Raw genomic sequence first — 18,871 nt, forward strand, 5'->3', positions numbered from 1 at the left:
CATAAGCAGAAACTCAAGAGATACCTGGAGTAACAAGCAAGTTTGGCCTTGGCGTACAAAATGAAGCAGAGCAAAGGCTAACAGTTTTGCCAAGAAAATGCACTGATCATAGCAAACACCCTCTTCCAACAACACGAAAGACGACTCTACACATGGACATCACCAGATGGTCAGTACTGGAATCAGATTGATTATATTCTTTGCTGAAGATGGAGAAGCTCTATACAATCAGCAAAAACAGGACCAGGAGCTGACTGTGCCTCAGATCATGAACTCCTCATTGCTAAATTCACTCAATTTGAAGAAAGCAGGGAAAACCACTAGGCCATTCAGGTTTGACCTTAATCAGAACCCTTATGATTATACAGTGGAAGAGAACTCCATAACTGTTGGGGTCAAATAGATTCAAGGGATTAGACCTGGTAGACATAATACCTGAAGAACTATGGAAAGAGGGTTGCAACATTGTATAGGAGGTGGATCAAAACCATTCCCAAGAATAAGAAATGCAAGAAGGCAAAATGGTTGTCTGAGAAGGCCCTACAAATAGTTGAGAAAAGAAGAGAAGTGAAAGGCAAAGGAGAAAAGGAAAGATATATCCATCTGAATGCAGAGTTCCAAAGAATAGCAAAGAAAGATAAGAAAGCCTTCTTAAGTGAACAAAGCAAAGAAATAGAGGAAAACAACAGAATGGCAAAGATTAGAGATCTCTTCAAGGAAATTAGAGATACCAAAGGAACATTTCATGCAAAGATAGGCACAATAAAGGACAGAAATGGTATAGACCTAACAGAAGCAGAAGATATTAAGACAAGGTGGCAAGAAGAAGAACTGTACAAAAAAGGTCTTAATGACTCAGATAACCATGATGGTGTGATCACTCACCTAGAGCCAGACATCCTGGAGTGTGAAGTCAAGTGGGCCTTAGGAAGCATCACTCTGAACAAAGTTAGTGGAGGTGATGGAATTTCAGCTGAGCTATTTCAAACCCTAAAAGATGATGATGTTAAACTGATGTACTCAATATGCCAGCAAATTTGGAAAACTCAGCAGTGGCCATGGGACTGGAAAAGGTATATATATTGGATTTCATTCCAAACCCAAAGGGCAATGCCAAAGAATGTTCAGACTACCGCACAATTGCACTCATTTCACATGCTAGCAAGGTAATTCCCAAAATCCTTCAAGCTAGACTTTAGAAGTACACGAACCAAGAACTTCCAGATGTATAAGCTGGATTTAGAAAAGGCAGAGGAACCAGAGGTCAAATTGCCAATATCTGCTGGATCATTGAAAAAGCAAAAGAATTCCAGGAAAACATCTACTTCTGCTTCATTGACTATGCTAAAGCCTTTGATTGTGTGGATCACAACAAACAGTGGAAAATTCTTAAGGAGATGGGAATACCAGATCCACCTTACCTGCCTCCTGAGAAACCTGCATGCAGATCAAGAAGCAACAGGTACAATCAGATATGGAACGGGTTGGTACGAAATTGGAAAAGGAGTATGTCAAGACCATATATTGTCACTCTGCTTATTTAACCTATGTGCAGAGTACATCTTGCAAAATGCCAAGCTGGATGAAACACAAGCTGGAATCAAGACTGCCAGGAGAAATATCAATAACCTCAGATATGCAAATGACACCACCCTAATGGCAGAAAGCCAAGAGGAACTAAAGAGCCTCTTAATGAAGGTGAAAGAGGAGAGTGAAAAAGTTGGCTTAAAACTCAACATTCAAAAAATGAAGATCACGCCATCTGGTCCCATTACTTCATGGCAAATAGATGGGTGAAAAAATGGAAACAGTGACAAATTTTACTTTCTTGGGCTCCAAAATCACTGAAGACAGTGACTGCAGCCACGAAATTAAAAGACACTTGCTCCTTGGAAGAAAAGCTATGATAAGCCTAGATAGCATATTAAGAAGTAGAGACATCACTTTGCTGACAAAGGTCTGTATAATCAAAGCTATGTTTTTTTTCCAGTAGTCATGTATGGATGTGACAGGTGGACCATAAGGAAGCTTGAGTGCTGAAGACTTGATACTTTTGAACTGTGGTGTTGGAGAAGACTCTTGAGAGTACCTTGGAGATCAAGGAGATCAAACCAGTCAATCCTAAAGGAAATCAACCCTGAATATTCATTGGAAGGACTGATGCTGAAGCTCTAATACTTAGGCTACCTGATGCGAAGAGCTGACTCACTGGAAAAGACCCTGATGCTGGGAGAGACTGAGGGCAGGAGGAGAAGGGGAGACAGAGGATGAGATGGTTGGATGGCATCAGCAACTCCGTGGACATGAGTTTGAACAAACAATGGGAAATAGTGAAGGACAGGGGAGCCTGGTGTGCTGCTGTCCATGGGGTTGCAAAGAGTTAGACACAACTGAGAGACTGAACAACATATCACCTGAACCATCTTATAGACAACACAAGGTGGGGGTTCCACCCTGTGGAAACCAAGAAGGGCCTGAAGTGGCTCCTTCACATCCCAGATCACCAGTTGCCCCTCTGCTGGGACAAGCCTGTGTCCCCAAGCAACCATGGAAAAGCTGTGGCAACTTCATGGAACCCACCTCCCCCTGCCTGCCTCTGCTCCTCCAGTGGAACCTGGGGTGGGATGGTCGCTTATGAGCATTGCCAGGTCGGGGAAGGCAGGTTCCCCAGGCTTAAAGTGCAGACCCCAATTCCGCTCTCTGCCGTCAGCTGTGTGGCCTGGGCTACATGTCTTCTGTCCTCTCCTGCAGCCACCTCCGTAAACCAAGGGCCAAGTTCCAAACGCTAATTAGAACACGCACCCACCTTGTGCTCAGTCTGGCTGCAGGCACCTGCAAGGGGCACCAGGGCATCCTCACCGCACCCCCAGGAGGGTTGATATCACCCCCATTTACAGAGGAGGACACAGAGAACCAGAAAGTGAAGACGCTTGCCTGGGGTGACCCAGCTAGCAAGTGGCAAAGTGTTGGTCGCTCAGCCGTGTCCAACTCTTTGTGACCCCATGGGCTGTAGCCCACCAAGCTCCTCTGTCCATGGGATTTCCCAGGCAAGAATACTGGAGTGGCTAGCCATTCCCTTCTTCAGGGGATCTTCCCAACTAGGGATCAAACCTGGGTCTACTGCTTTGTAGGCAGATTCTTCACTGTCTGAGCCACCAAGGAAGCCAGCAAGTGGCAAAGGCAGAAACTAAACTGGGCAGGCTGGCTCTCAGTTCAGTTCAGTTCAGTTGCTCAGTCGTGTCTGACTCTTTGTGACCCCATGGACTGCAGCACGCCAGGCCTCCCTGTCCACCAACTCCTGGAGTTTACTCAAACTCACGTCCATTGAGTTGGTGATGCCATCCAACTATCTCATCCTCTGTCGTCCCCTCCTCCTCCCGCCTTCAATCCTTCCACTCATTTGAAAAGATCCTGATGCTGGAAAGGATTGAAGGCTGGCTCTGGAGTCCGCATTTAGCCAGGAAGACATAAACTCATGGCTCAGGGGGACAAGGACGAGGAGCTGTCATTCCTTTTTCTGACGTTTGTTGGACACCCCCACCCACCAGACAATGCATTGCAGGGAGACTGAGGCCTGGAGGGGAGGGGCTGCATCTGCCCCACACCGTTCTTGCCCTCCTAACTCCCCACCTTCTCTTGTTGCACAGATGAGGGGCGATGGCCCAGCACCCTTACCTGACCCCGATGGTGAACATGCTGAGCAGGTGTTTCCCTTGCAGCCAGCCAGTGAACATGATCAGGCCTGGGAGGAGATGGAAACACACACATAAGTACATATACACACACACGTATGTTTATATACACACACACACATGTATGTATATGTACAGGCTTAAGGAGAAGAGGACGGCAGAGGATGGGATGGTTAGACAGCATCACCGACTCAATGGACATGAAATTTGAGCAAACTCTGGGAGATAATGGACAGGGAAGCCTGGTGTGCTGCAGCCCATGGGGTCGCAAAGAGTCAGATGTGACTTACCGACTGAACAACAGCAACAAAATGTTTACACACGCATGCACACACCCATCCACACACACAAACAAGTACGTTCTTCAACATCTGAAGGCATTCCAATCTTTCATAGTATTTACGGGAATACAGACACAGGACAATTATGAATAACTTCAAACACTTTTCACCTCTCCCATTTTTAAGGAAGAAACTCTCCTGCTTACGAAAGAGGGTGGTTTTCCTTTTTCAGGAAAGGATCAAGTCAGTTCAAGTAAAAGAAAGAAACAGTCACCCAGTTTATCTGGGGTTGTTTGCAACATTTCTGTGCTATTTCAGAAGTTTCCCACAGGCTGTATGTTCCTAGGACTTGCCTCGAGGTGTCTGATGTGACCAATGACAGCCGCTCCCCTGATGGACTCATGAGCTGCTCTCTCTTAACTGACTTTATTCTGCATTTTTGTGATTAAAGACATCCCTTATCCCATTTTTCTCTTTCATCAATTGTTGACCCAGTATTTAAACACCAGATGCTGTGTTAGACATGGGGTATGTGGACAGTCAGAGATGGCGCCTCCAGGTAAAGAAGTGGATGACTCATGCTGGGGCCTATGAAAGCCCTGAGACGTTCTGGCAATGGGGAAAAGTTCAGGGTCCGCCAGGCATGGCCTCAGTTTGCTCATCTGTAAAGTGGGGGAAATGACCACATCTTCCTCAAGGGCTTGTTTTAGGATTTAAGATGTAACAATGCACTTGGAGATCTCAGCATGGCTCCTGGCCCACAGTAACACCAAGTCATGAACTGCTGCGGCCACAGTTACAAGACAGGCGAGGCGGAAGTAGGAGGTGAGAGGAGTTGCCCGTGACACGTCCTGGGGGACTTGCCGAAGAGCATCAGCTGTGTTTTGCAGGGAAAGCAGAGCCAGGGTGAGCTTTCTGCTGGGCAGTAGTGGTGTGTGTGTGTCTGCATGTGTGTGGGTACGTGTGTGTTGGGGGTAGAGAGGTCATAAGATCTGATTTATTGGGGTTTCATTTTTTATTTTTATTTTTTCATACTTTGATTAGCAACAGAACTCAGCAGTCGAAATCTTAGCAGGAACCCAAATGAACCTAGAAAGATTCGGGGGGAAGTTTTATTAAAAATAGGGGCAGAGCCCAACCCACAGGACCTGCCCCCATCCTGGGCCCTGCCACAGTAGGAGGGTGGGGGCCTTACAAAAGCCAAATGTGCTTATTTCTCCCCAAATTCAGGTTCGGTAATTTTCCACCGGTGTCTAGAAATAGGATACTGTGAGCACTGAGACCACAGAGGTGACAAACACCACTTTCCCCTGGAGCCGGCTGTTAAGCCTTTACCAGCACACCACTCTTTCCCAGCATCCCTAGGCCTTTCTAAGGGTTCACAACTCCCACTCTGCCAGAGCAATTCTTGAAATATTTATTAAAAAGAAAAAACATCTGAGCGGTTATCACAGGCCTGGCCATGGACATGCCAATTTAAGTTCTAAGTTAACGTGAGGAATAATGGCTTATACAAGGCAGTAACCCTGCAGGGCCTCTGACTTAGAACATTTTTTGAAACAGATTTAATCTTGTGGAAAGGCCTGCTAAGAGCATCTATTTGACAATCTGTCTTGAAGCACACCTACTTGGTAGTTTCTCTGGGGGCTATTATTACAGCCCATTCTCCTTCTGGCAACCCCAGGGTCTAGAGCAGGTGGCAGACAGCTTTTCCTCTAACAGGTTGGGTAGAAAACAGTACTCACTTTATGAGCCATATGGTCTGTTGAAACTCAACTTGGCCATTGCAGTGTGCAAGTGGCTATAGATACTATATGAATGGGTTTGGCTGTGTGCCAATAAAACAGTTATTTGTGAACATTGAAATTTGATTTTCATATAACGTTAATGTCAGAAGATGTTCTCTTCTTCTGATTTTTTTCCAGTCATTTAAAATGTAAAAAAAAGCCTTGGCTTGTGAGCCACACAAAAACACGTGGTGAACCCAATTTGGCCTGGGAGTCAGAGTTTCCACCCCCTGCTCTAGAGAGTAAAAGGGCCCTCTGGGCAGCCAGAGGCATGTAGGCATCCATCCACCCTGTCCCAGACGTCTGATCAGTGTAACCCCGAGGAGGGCAGGTGAGTGGTGACATAGAGCCACTCTCCCTCCATGACAGACATCACTAATCTATCACAGTCCTCCCCCACCATGCCTGAGCACAGCCTCCAAATCCTCTCACAAGCACAGAGCCCCTCTGGCTATGATAAGACTTGGCAGGCTAAGATAAAACCCACTTCCCATGAAACTGCTCCAGGGCAGACTAGGGCAGAAAGGAGGGAAGAGGACATAGAGCTACTCAAAAACAGGAAACCTACTGACTGAACAAACTCTGAGTACAACATCCAAAACTGACACTTGGAAAGGAGACTAGAAACTAGAGAGGGGAAGGGGTGGCCAGGGAGGAAGGGCAGGCAGGTCTATCTCCAGCACAACAGAATTGAGAGATCCAACTTCAGAGTGTATCCTCTTAATACTTTGCTAAATGGCAACCCACTCCAGTACTCTTGCTTGGAAAATCCCATGGACAGAGGAGCCTGGTAGGCTACGGTCCATGGGGTCGCAGAGAGTCGGATACAACTGAGCGACCTCACTTTCACAAGTTGTAAAGGAATGGGAGATACCTTCCATGCCTTTGGATATGTGTTTTGCTTGGTCTGAAATTCCCCATCTTCTCTTTTTTTAATTTGGCAAACTCCACCCATCCTACAAGACCCAACTTAATGTCACCTCCTCTTTGGAGCCTTCTCAACTCTCCCATGTAAAATTAACAGCTACCTTCACATATCATATTTGTTCAGGTATCTCTCTCCTATTTCTCTGGAGTCCTCCAAAGGGCAGAAGCTGTGTCTGACTCATCTTAGTGGCCCCAGAACCTATCGCAGGATTAACTGTGTCGTAAGGTATTCATTAAATGAACCAATGCATCTGGATGACCAGAAGCACAACAAAACTGCTGCTAGGAGGGCCAGCTGCCTCTTCTAAGAACTTTCTCCACTCTGCAGTTTTAGCCAGACTCACTAGAACTTCCTCTCATCACTGCTTGTGCTATGGGCAGTGGTTGGCTGGTTTGTTCCTTTATTCACTAAACCAACATTTATTGAGAATCTATAATGGCCCAGGCACTGGTTGACCCTGAAAGCTGAGAACAAAGGATACAGACTCAAAGCCAGAACTGAAGACAGCAGGAAGGGGCAGGTGCAGGGACCAGGGTATAATTCAGGAATAAGACCTGAATTTGGGGCTGCAGCACCATGGGGATACTGTTTGGTATGCTGCCAAAGGTCAGTAGGAACAAGCCTAGGCACAGCATAGAAACGTGGCTGGGTGCACCACCAGACTACATTTCCCAGTCTCCTTTGCAGTTAGGTAGGCCATGTGACTTCATTCTGGCCAATCAAGAATGGGCAAAAGTAATGACTTCACTTCCTGGTCCCTGCCTTAAAAAATGCTCCCCCCTCACCCCCACTCCCCACAAGTCTCTATGTTCTTTCTTTCCCCATTTGCTGGTTTAACAGAATTATGGCCCACCCCTCCCAGGAACTGGAGGAAGGCAGAGCAACAATAAAGCAGGAGCCTGGGACCACATGTCAGGGTTTGGAGGTGAGCTACCCAGGAAAGCCATTTCACCAGGAATGTGCCCACAAACTGTAGTGTGAGCAAGAAATAAGTTATGATCATGTTAAGTCATTAAAATGTAGGAGCTGCTTGTTACAGCTGCTAGCTTGTTCAGACTGATACAGAGACCTCTCGCTGCTGACCAAGAACCTCTGATCCCAAACCCCAGTCCTCACCCAGGTGAGTAGTAAGGTATTTGAGAAACAGCTATGGGTGCTCAGGATGGCTCCCTTCCACACACCCCCACCCCCTCTTCCACCCTCACCAGGACCCCATGCAGAACCTCCTTCACCCACCAATTATGCCAAACGAGAAGAGTGTCAGTTGCTTCCCCAGCTTGTCCATGCTTTTCTGTAGAGGAGTTTTGGGCGTCTGAAAGGATGAGAACAATGGGTCTGTTAGATGAGATCCGGGAGTGTCCCTCCTGCTTTAGTTCTCTCTCTCTCTCTCTTTTTCATTTTTGACTGCACTGTGTAGCTTGTGGGATCTTAGTTCCCTGACCAGGGATGGAACTCGTGCCCTCTGCAGTGGAAGCACAGAATCCCAACCACTGGGCCGCCAGGGAAGACCCTGCTTGGATTGCTTTTTTATATCTTAAGCTGAGTGATGATTACACAGGGCACATATATAGAAATCCACGGACTGCTACATTTCAGATCTGTGTATATCACCATAAGTCATATCTTGACAAAAATCCTAATGAGTATTTCAAAGCAAGAAGTTTTTAAAAGTGTACTCACATTAACCATATCATCCTTGTTCCTAAGGAGTAGGTGGGACAGGTGTCACCAGCTGATAATCATCTCAAACCCCACCTTACAAGAAACCCAGGGCTTCCCTGCTGGTTCAGTGGTTGAGAATCCGCCTGCCAATGGGGGAAACACGGGTTCGACCCCTGATCCAGGAGGATCCCACATGCAGTGAGGCAACAGGGCCCATGTGCCACAGGTACTGAACCCCCGGGGCCCTAGAGCCCGTGCTCCATGAGAGCAGCCACCGCAGTGAGAAGCCTGAGCACCACAACAGGAGAGTAGCCGCTGCTCGCCGCAACTAGAGAAAGCCTACATGCAGCAATGAACATCCGGTGCAGCCATAAATATACAAATAATCTAAAAAGAAGAAAGAACCCAACGCCCCCAGCCCCTCACCTCTTCAGCCTGCATCATCTTAAACACTTCTCCGAACTGGGACTTTTCTCCTGTTCCGATCACGACGCCCTGCGTCCAGGAGAGAGAGGTGTGAGGTCTGAGCTGAAGGCCCACAGGTGAGGGACGCCAAGGCCCCGGGCTCACCTGGCCCTTCCCGCACTGCACCAGGGTCCCCATGAAGACGATGTTGCTCAGGGTCGCGAGGTCGCCCTCGCCCGTCAGCGGGGTGTCTGTCTTACTGCTTGGCTCGGCTTCTCCCGTGAAACTGGACTCGTCCACCAGGAGGTCTGTGACCTGTGGGGAGCAACGAGAGAAGGTGTGGTAACAGCCCCCCAACCTGTGAGCTGGTTTTCAAAGCCCAGGATAGTGTCTTAACACCTTAATGTCACTGGTCAACAGACAGCAAATAAGAAATCAGGAAACAAGAATCAGAACACGGCCTCGGGTGCCCCGAGGAATGAGAAAAGCTTTGAATGTGGGACCCCTTTCAGAAAACATAGCAATCTCAAATCCTGTTTTAACACCCTTTTAAATTTTAATAAAAACTTTTTAAAAAAACTTAGGCAATGGTTAAATTAGAGTATCCCTTTCGGAGCATCCTATTTTTCCCCTAACTCCCACATCCCACCCACCCTGGAGTTCCCACACAATTGTATGATTTGAGTAGCACTGAGCCAGGTTACTTGATGACAGCCTAAGGTCATGTTAACACCCGAAACACACATGCAGTCACAGATACACACGCTTCCTGACGTTTCCAGGGTGACATTTCCAGAACACCTACTATGCACCAGGTCCAGCACAGAGCACTTCACAAGGCTTCTTGCTTAATCCTCACACCCACCATGAAAGACACTATTATTTTATCCACTTTATAATGTTGTTTAAAATATTTAATTGATTAGGCTGCACCCGTCTTAGTTGCCACACGGGGGGTTTTCGATCTTCTTTGCGGTGGGCAGGACCTGTTGGTCACAGCACGTGAACTCTTAGTTGTGGCATGTGGCATCTAGTTCCATGACCAGGGATCAAACCCTGCATTGGGAGCACAGAGTCTTAGCCACTGGGCCACCAGGGAAGTCCCTTATCCACTTTACATTTGGGGAAACAGGCATGGGCTGATTAAGAAATCTGCTCAAGTTTACACAGCTTATTAGTGGCAGAGAAGAGGTTTGAACCAACATGATGGCTCCAGAGACTGCATTCTTAGCCATTCAAAGTCTTGCGGAAGTGACCACAGGCCCAGTAGGTATCACTCAGGAGGTAGGTCTTCCATGGCCAGAACCATGCCGGGGACCGCCAAGGATGTGCAAGGTGTCTAGGGTGTGCTCTGCCCCTAAGGGACTTCTCACTGAAGCAAAAAAAAAAAAAAAAAAGAGCAACTAAAAGAAGTTACCTTCCTTCAAACTCCCAAAAGAACAGTTAGATTGGCCTTTCTCAAACAGAAGTCTGTGAGTTCTCTCTACTCCCAAGTTTTACAATTCAATAACAACCTATAAAAATGTGCACACTTCCAGGGGACCCCAGTCCCCGAGGATGACAGGAGCCACCACTTGCCAAGTAATATCCATCTAACCCTCTAAGTTCCTAACAGAACCCCATGGCGTTGGGTGTGATGATGGCCCCCATCCCACCCCATTAGCCCTGTTTCCCAGCTTCCCTGGCAGCTCACGGTGTCTCCACCCTCTGGACAATGGGATGAATGGTCTTTGTGCAGATCTTTGAAGGGGGCTGAGCTGACAGGTCCTCTTTGCCCCCTTCACCTTTCTCTCTCTCTGCTTGGGTCACTGTTTTCATGGCTGGAGCTCCAAGAGCCATTTTACAGACACTAACAGGATGCCACAGCCTAAGGGGGCAGAGAGGAGGGTTGGGAGAAACCCAGGGCCTTTCTTCTGTGGTGAAGCCACCCTGTCGGCTCCCCCTTCAGGCTCTCATCACGTGAAATAGGAATAAACCCCTGCCTGTTCAAGCCCATGTATCTGTCTCAACCTACCACCGCAAACACAACTACTGACTAATCTTCATGTTTTATCTCCAGGACATCGGCGCAAAGTCATATGAGCTCACGGGCAGCTCCTAACCCACAACGAAAGGAGAAATGCAGAAAGTGAGTCATCCAGAATGACCAGATGTTGACCCCACAGGTCCCAGGCAGCAGAAACTACCACACCTCTGTGGTTCAAAATTGGGAAAGGAGTATGTCAAGGCTATTTATTGTCAACCTACCTGGCAGGCTGCAGTCCATGGGATTGCAACGAGTCAGACACGACTTAGCAACTGAACAACAGTAACTATGGCAAATAGAGATTCCGTTTCCAGTAAATGTGGTCTAATTGGACATGATAATAATTAGAATAAGTTGTAACTCACTTAATTTGAAGCACATAGATTTTGTACCTAACTTTATGTTTGTTCCATTGAAGTTATATTGTAATAAAAATGGTAAATCAGCAGTGAAAGAGAATCCGGCCATTGCCTGAGTTTGAGAGGTGTAGTTAGAACAACCTGATGCCCTAATCGGATCTATTCTGTCTCAGAAGGTTCAGGAAACAGGAGTGTGGAGTGGTGGTGGTGGGGGGGGTGGGATGAGCTGCAGAGTTTCTTGGAGGGTCTAGGACATGAAACAAGCCTTGAGGGATCAGCAGACACTGGTAAGAGAATCAGGCAGGTCTTTCAGGAGGGAAAAGAAAGCAAGTTGGAGAACTGCTGGTGAGTGGACTTGGTAATAATGAGTTTGATCAAAGCAATGGAAGAGATGGGGGGAGGTAAATAAAGACCTCTCTTCCCCCAGCACCCCAGCCACAGACTAAAAGGACAGAAGCCCTGCATGCCGAGCAGTGGAACTGGGTCATCCTCTCTGGGGACAGGTTCTCGGGAGTGGACAGAGGTGGGCACTGTCCCAGGTGCTGAAACCAGCATGGGGTTTGCTGGAGGGGGAAGAGTTGGCCCTGCTCTCACGGGGCCTCAACTCCATCAATGCGAGAGGGCGTGAGCAAAGAGACAGAAGGTTTGGTCTACATGGGGACCCATGTGGGGACCAGCATGACGAGCAGAGGATGTGTGGGAGGTGTGGTTGGAACCTAGTTGTGTTTGGCATTGGTTAAGAGATTGGGATATAACCTTGGGATATAGCCATGAAAAGTCTGGAGCAGAGAAGGATAAACATGGGGAAAATGTGCAAAACTATATTAGACATTAGAAGACAGGCCAGTTCCATCAGGAGGGGAAGCCTGCAGTCCAAGAAATACAGGCCACGTGAAGCACAGTAAGGCTCTCAGTGAGGGAGCACGCATGGATGGGAGTGCCGGACAGAAAGAACACGGAGCAACTGGCAGCAAGTGGAATGAAGTAGACGGGTTAATTTGTCTTGGGTGTTTTGTTTTGTTTTTTTAATCTTTGGCCATACCCAGAAGCATGTGGGATCTTAGTTCTCTGTCCAGGGATTGAACCCGCACTCCCTGCATTGGAAGGCAGAGTCTTAACCACTGGATCGCCGGGGAAGTCACTCTTCTGTTTTTAATTCTAGTCTTCACACTTGTACCAGACTATGTGAAGGCTGACTGCAGGTCCAAAAGCCCCCTGGGCCTCCATTCTGCTTTCCTAGTGGACCCACGAGGGTTAGAGACTTCTTATGTTAACAAAAATCACATTCACATAGTTGTGATTTGGGGAGCTTTAGTTTTTCCAGGTATAAAATGGATTTTCCCACTTGTCTTGGGGGACCCTCCTTCATAGGACGTTAATTGCTGGTCTGTGGAAAGAGGGTTCCATGGTGGAAAACAGCTTGAGACACATGGGAGTAAACCCAGTGAACTGGTTCTCTTTACTGCAGGACTTCTCGGGGTCTTTACTATGCAAATGGATGCTGACATTCTCCAAGTGGGGGCTGCAGTGTATGGACCACCCTGTGGGGAAGTGTTGGGAGACACTGGGCTACAAGGTAACTACATCTCCTCTTGTTCCAACAATAACCCCTTCAGACACACTGAGGCTCACATGATTTGCTTATTTTGATTTTTGCTGTTTAAAGGAAGACCAATTAGAATATAACCTGCTTACCCAGTTTTTCAATTGACCGAGTCAACAGGACTTTAAAGTGGATGCCAATTATATGCCCAAAGAATTTTAAGTCAGGTTCTTTTTTCAAGAACTTTGGAAATCAAATTCTTGAAACAAATGGACAGTGAGGTACTAAATGGGATGATGTTAAATTAGAGTGCAAGAGAAACTAAGAGAAGAATTACTATTGTTGATGGTATGCTAATGCTAACACACATTTGCTGAGTGTATTTTTCTCATGAAACATTCACGACTATGCCATGGAAAAGATGCTGCTCTGATCCCCACTCTACAGATGAGAAAACTGAGGCTCTGAGAGCTTCAGAAGCTTGCCCGAGGCCCCACAGCCTAGGTCATGTCAGAGATGGATTCTGCTGCATTTTCTTAGCTCAGGCATCCATTCTCTCATAGGGTCTGGGATGGGGCGATGGGGCAGGCCAGACTGTGAACAGTCAGAAGGCAGAGTTTAGTCTTGATCCACATGGTGTGGGGTCACTGCAGCTTCCTCCTATGGCAGGATGAGCCCCATGAACAGAGCCTCAGAGGAGGACCTCTGAGGGCCTGTTGGATTGATAAGATGGGGGCACTTTCCAGCTGGAGTGACGGCTGTGGTTGCCCAAACATGAGCATCTTTCACAGAAAGAATCCCTATTAATTAGTTCAGTTCAGTCGCTCAGTCGTGCCCGACTCTTTGCAACCCTGTGGGCAGCAGCATGCCAGGCTTCCCTGCCCATCACCAATTCCCGAAGTTTACTCAAACTCATGTCCATTGAGTCAGTGATGTCATCCAACCATCTCATCCTCTGTCGTTCCCTTCTCCTCCTGCCTTCAATCTTTCCCAGCATCAGGGTCTTTTCAAATGAGTCAGCTCTTCGCATCAGGTGGCCAAAGTATTGGAGTTTCAGCATCAGTCCCTCCAATGAATATTCAGGACTGATTTCCTTCAGGATGGACTGGTTGGATCTCCTTGCAGTCCAAGGGACTCTCAAGAGTATTCTCCAACACCACAGTTCAAAAGCATCTTTTCTTCAGCGTTCAGCTTTCTTTATAGTCCAACTCTCATATCCATACATGACAACTGGAAAAACCATAGCTTTGACTAGACGGACCTTTGTTGGCAAAGTATGTCTCTGCTTTTTAATATGCTGTCTAGCGTGGTCATAAGTTTCCTTCCAAGAAGTAAGTGTCTTTTAATTTCATGGCTGCAGTCACCATCTGCAGTGATTTTGGAGCCCCCCAAAATGAAGTCTCTCACTGTTTCCCCATCTATTTGCCATAAAGTGATGGGATCAGATGCCATGATCTTAGTTTTCTGAATGATGAGTTTTAAGCCAACTTTTTCACTCTCTTCTTTCACTTTCATCAAGAGGCTCTTCAGTTCTTCTTTGCTTCCTGCCATAAGGGTGGTGTCATCTGCACCCTATTAATTGGTAACACATTAAAATGTGAGAAAACAGACCTCAGCCAGCTGATCAAGGTCAGCATCAGCAGGGATGGGTCATGGTGATTGATGGTCGGGTAACTAAGATACCATAAGCTCTTGGCATGGTCAAAACAAGAAAAAGACTTTAAGAAATAGAGTCTATTTTTTTTTCTTTAAAAAGAGGAAAGAAGAGAGAGATGAGACAAAGATGCCTCCCTTGAAGACAGCTGGCCAGAGAAACAGGAACAATGGGGATTAGGGGATTGGGAAGGGGTAAGGATGCAGGCAGGGAGGTGGGTTTGGGTTTGGATATGCTGGAATGGAGGTGGGCTATCTGTCCATCTGTGTCCTGCCAAGGGCCAGGCCTTCTTCTGGGCCCTGGGAATCCAGTAGTGACCAAGACAGACAAACTCCCTGCCTTTGTGGAGGGACCTTTGCCAACAAAGGTCTATTTAGTCAAGGCTATGGTTTTTCCAGTAGTCATGTATGGATGTGAGATTTGGACTATAAAGAAAGCTGAGCGCCGAAGAATTGATGCTTTTGAACTGTGGTGTTGGAGAATACTCTTGAGAGTCCCTTGGACTGCAAGGAGATCCAACCAGTCCATCCTGAAGGAAATCACTCCTGAATGTTCATTGGAAGGACTGAAGTTGAAGTTGAAACTCAATATTTTGGCCACTTGATGTGAAGAGCTGACTTATTTGAAAAGACCCTGATGCTAGGAATGATTGAAGGCGGGAGGAGAAGGGAATGACAGAGGATGAGATGGTTGGAGGGCATCACCAACTCAATGGACATGAGTTTGGGTGAATTCCGGGAGTTGGTGATGGACAGGGAGGCCTGGCGTGCCGCAGTCCATGAGGTCGCAAAGAGTCGGACACAACTGAGTGACTAAACTGAAGCAATAGACAGGAGCAATAGACAGGAAAGCAAACTGACACTGGAATGAACAGCAGGAATCCAGTGTGGGGAGAGGGAGGGGAGGTGACGCCTCAGGAGAGGGATCAGGGCAGCCGGTGTGGAGGGGACAGTTGGGGGCCGAGACCTCAGGAATGAGGACAGCTAAGTCCAGCTGGTGGGAAGTAGGTTCCGGATGGCAGGAACGGCTCTCCTGTGTGAAGATGCATTACAGGCAGCTGATAGCAGCAATGCATCTGGCTTCCTAGTCAGGGCTGAGCACACAGCTTGGGTCTCCTCTGCCTGGAACAGCTGGTTAACGTCCATTCCAGAATGGCTCAAAAGGCACTGCTTCCAGGAAGCCCTCTGTGACTGCAGTGGGCCAGTCAAGTCTGTCCTGATTGGGAAGTTCAGAATCCCCTGGGCTTTGCCCACAAGGTCCCCTGTGGGAGATGTGGTCTGTCACTCCAGGCTTAAAAACAGAGGTCTCATCTGTTCTCACTGCCTCCTCAGCACGAAGCACAGGTCCTGGCACATAGTAGTTCTCAGGAAATCTTTGTTGACGGACTGATTAATGGGGATTTGGGAGGGGTGCCCTCAGGCAGGGAGGGAAGGAGGAGAGGCTTAGAGGAGGGCTTTGAGGGTGGTGGGTTGAATAGTAGCCCCCTATCATCTAATCCCTGAAGACACCCAAGTCCTAATCCTTGGAATTTGTGAAAGTGTTGTCTTAGCAGCAAAAGAAACTTTGCAGGTGTGATTAAACGGATGGGTTTGCCACGGGGAGATTAGCTTGGATGATCCTGGGGGGCCCTAAATGTCATTACAGGGACTTCCCAGCTGGTCCAGGGGTCAGGCCTCCACGCTCCCAATGCAGCGGCCCGAGGGTCGAGCCCTGGTTAGGGAACTAGAACCCATATGGCACAGCTAAAAGATTCCTCATGCCGCAACTAAGACCCGGGGCATCCAAATAAATTAATTAAAAGAAGAAAAAAGACATCAAGTGATTTTAAAAGGGGTCCTTACGAGAGGGGAATCAGAGCAGTGTCTGAGAGACGGAAATAAAAAGACAGAAGCAGTGGTTGGAGCGATTCGGGGGCACGAGGAAAGAAATGTGGGTGACCCTGGAAGCTGAAAAATGCAAGGGAACCAATTTTCCCCTGAAGCTTGGGAATGGGAAACACAGTCATGCCAACGCCTTGATTTCCACCCAGTGAAACTGAGTTTGAGTCTGACCTCCAGCCTGTAAGATAACACACTCTTGTTGTTTACGCCCCAAGTGTGTAACAATTTGCTCAGCAGCTCTAGAACTGGACATACTGAGGAAACCTGGGGGGAAAGTCAGAGAGCCAGGAAGGAAGTCCGGAGAGCCGGCTGTCGGGAAAGAGGTGATGGAGTGGGGACGCCGGTCTGGCATTTATGACTTGGCTTGGACTTTATGATCAGCAGCACAGCCTGTGCGCACCGTACATGGTACACCTGCTTTCACCATCAAAGAAGGACGCGTTACCCAGAAGCAAAGAGCGCTCACTTTGAAGATAGGGGTGAATGCCTCTAAGCCAGGACTCCTTCCGAGATAAGGCTCTCTTCCCAGATGCCAGGGTCCTGCCTCTCACTGCATACGTGCTAATCTGTCCTTTTGGCGACCTTGAAGGAATGTACCCCTGCCATGTTTGATGGAATTTCTTTTTCTTTGTTGTGACAGGATACAAAACAGCGCTGAAAACCATGCTTTTCCGGAGCAGTCTGTCTGGGCTATGGCGAGCCTGTCTCCTGGGCTACAGTCCTCAGTTTGGCTCATGTGCTCTGTTCTTATTAGCGATTGTTTGCATCGACACAGGGCCTGGAGTCCGTGGTGAAGGACCTGGGCTCCGGAGCCAGGTGGCCCGGTTCAAGTCCCCTCTGCCCCACTGACTGTGTGAGCTCAGCCCTCCAGGCTTCTGTGTCCTCACTGTAAAAGAAGGACTGTCCCACTGTCCTCTTAAGGTCACTGGGAGATGAAGCAAGGCGGCTTTTACACAGGAGCTAGCGCCGATCTGATTGTTACATACGGTTGACCCTTGGACAGTGCAGGCGGTTGCTTCAGTGCCCCGGAGCAATGAAGCCCCACTGAGCCTGTGCTCTCGAGCCCAGGAGCTGCAACTCCTGAGCCCACGTGAGGCAACTCCTGAAGTCCGGATGCTCTAGAGCTCAAGAGAGCTTCCACATCAAGAGAAGCTGCTGCAATGAGAAGCCCTTGCACCGCAACGGGAGAGCAGTCCTGCTCGCCACAATAGAGAAAGCCCACACGCAGCAAGGAAGACCCAGCACACCCAAATAAATAAAATCATTTTTTAAACAAATTCTACTATGAGTAAACAAAGCTACTGACTGCAAAAGGACCAGAGAGGAAATCTGCAGAGTGTTGGTGGCCGGTAGCCTTGAAAAAGTCCTCATGCTGGCAATGACCAGGTACCATCTAATCTGATAGAAGCAGGGCAGGAAGAAAACCAGTTGAAGTAGGAGAGGAGTTATTTGGGGTTTCAAAAATTCTTTCAAGGAACTGTTGTCAAGCCTGGTAATGATAAACAGTTTAATCAACGGCTGATATTCAGGACTCTGTCCCCACCTTGGGGGGCTGCACAAGCAGGCTGATGGTCTTAGCTCAGTTCAGCGAGACCCTTGAGTTGGGAATGAACATTAACCCCTCTGACAGATGAGGAAACTGAGGCACAGAGAGGTTAAGCTACTTGCTCAAGGTCATACAGCTTCTGAAGGATAGGACTTGGCTAAAGCCCAGCCCCAGGGCACTAACCACTTCACCACTCTGCCTCCTTGTAGCGTCCACAGTATACGTGCGTCCTGCTTATCAGATGCCCATTATGTGGACACCCCGCCCCGTACCTGGGGACTCCTCCACGTTGCAGGGAAGAGCCCATCCCTAGGGAGGCGTGGACAGTGTCAGATTGGTTTCCCCAGCTTTCCCTGCATGTGGGGCTTGGCCACTGGACAGCGGCTCCTCTACTGGGAACCATATGCCCTGAACTTGGAGGCCAGATGCTCGTGTGGGGAGAAGCAGACGGAGAGGAATTCACCCTGGTGTGGGGTACACTCGCTGTTCACCCTCATCCTGCCCTGCCTGGGGATCTGAACACAGGGGCAGCAGGGCTGGAAAGCCCGGGTGCCCTCTGGCCCCTGCCTCACCTCCAAAGACAGGCTCAGGGTGCCGTGAGCGCAGGTCCCGGAGGTCGGCTCCAGTCTCTTTTGTCTCCCTCCACTCCCCACCTCTCTCCAGGCCACCCTTCCAACAGCCTGCTATTGACCCAGAGAACACGTCCTCCTTAAATAAATAAATCGGGCCGATAACCTGGGCTTAATCCTTTATCACTAAAAGCTTTGAACAATCCTTAAACCTTCTTGGCAGGGATCATAAAATAGGTTACTCCCATCAACGGATCTCTCTGAACCTGATTTCACCTTTTTTTTTCTTCCTTTCCTTGAGGATTCAGGATTATCTTCGAGAGCCTCAGAGAACGTTCTGTGAGGTCGTGACACCCTGAGATCGGCAACGGTTGGGAACGGAGCCCCACACCCGATGTCCCAAACTGCACCCTTAACAGAAGCTTGTGCTACATTTTACGGCTGGACTGGTTGTGCTCATCCTTGAGATTAAGCAGCCTAACAGTGCTTCTGTCTGCCATCAGTGTGGTTGTTTCTAGAAGCAACTTCTCCCTCATTCC

The 18,871-nt window shown here is 48.2% G+C and overlaps 1 protein-coding gene across 2 annotated transcripts in view; it reads right to left on the reverse strand.

Annotated features, from left to right (window-relative positions):
- Nucleotides 1-18,871, reverse strand: part of ATP2C2 (ATPase secretory pathway Ca2+ transporting 2) — a 74,860-nt gene that overhangs the window by 24,330 nt on the left and 31,659 nt on the right. For both annotated transcript variants that reach the window (XM_043435705.1, XM_043435704.1), the window contains exons 8-11: nt 8,921-9,070; nt 8,777-8,845; nt 7,925-8,000; nt 3,676-3,742 (exon numbers count right to left, since the gene is read on the reverse strand). In XM_043435705.1, coding sequence (XP_043291640.1) covers nt 3,676-3,742; nt 7,925-8,000; nt 8,777-8,845; nt 8,921-9,070 — 362 coding nt within the window. The remainder of the gene's footprint in view (nt 1-3,675; nt 3,743-7,924; nt 8,001-8,776; nt 8,846-8,920; nt 9,071-18,871) is intronic.

Source organism: Cervus canadensis, chromosome 18 (genome assembly GCF_019320065.1).
Source record: "Cervus canadensis isolate Bull #8, Minnesota chromosome 18, ASM1932006v1, whole genome shotgun sequence".
Lineage (NCBI taxonomy): Eukaryota > Metazoa > Chordata > Mammalia > Artiodactyla > Cervidae > Cervus > Cervus canadensis.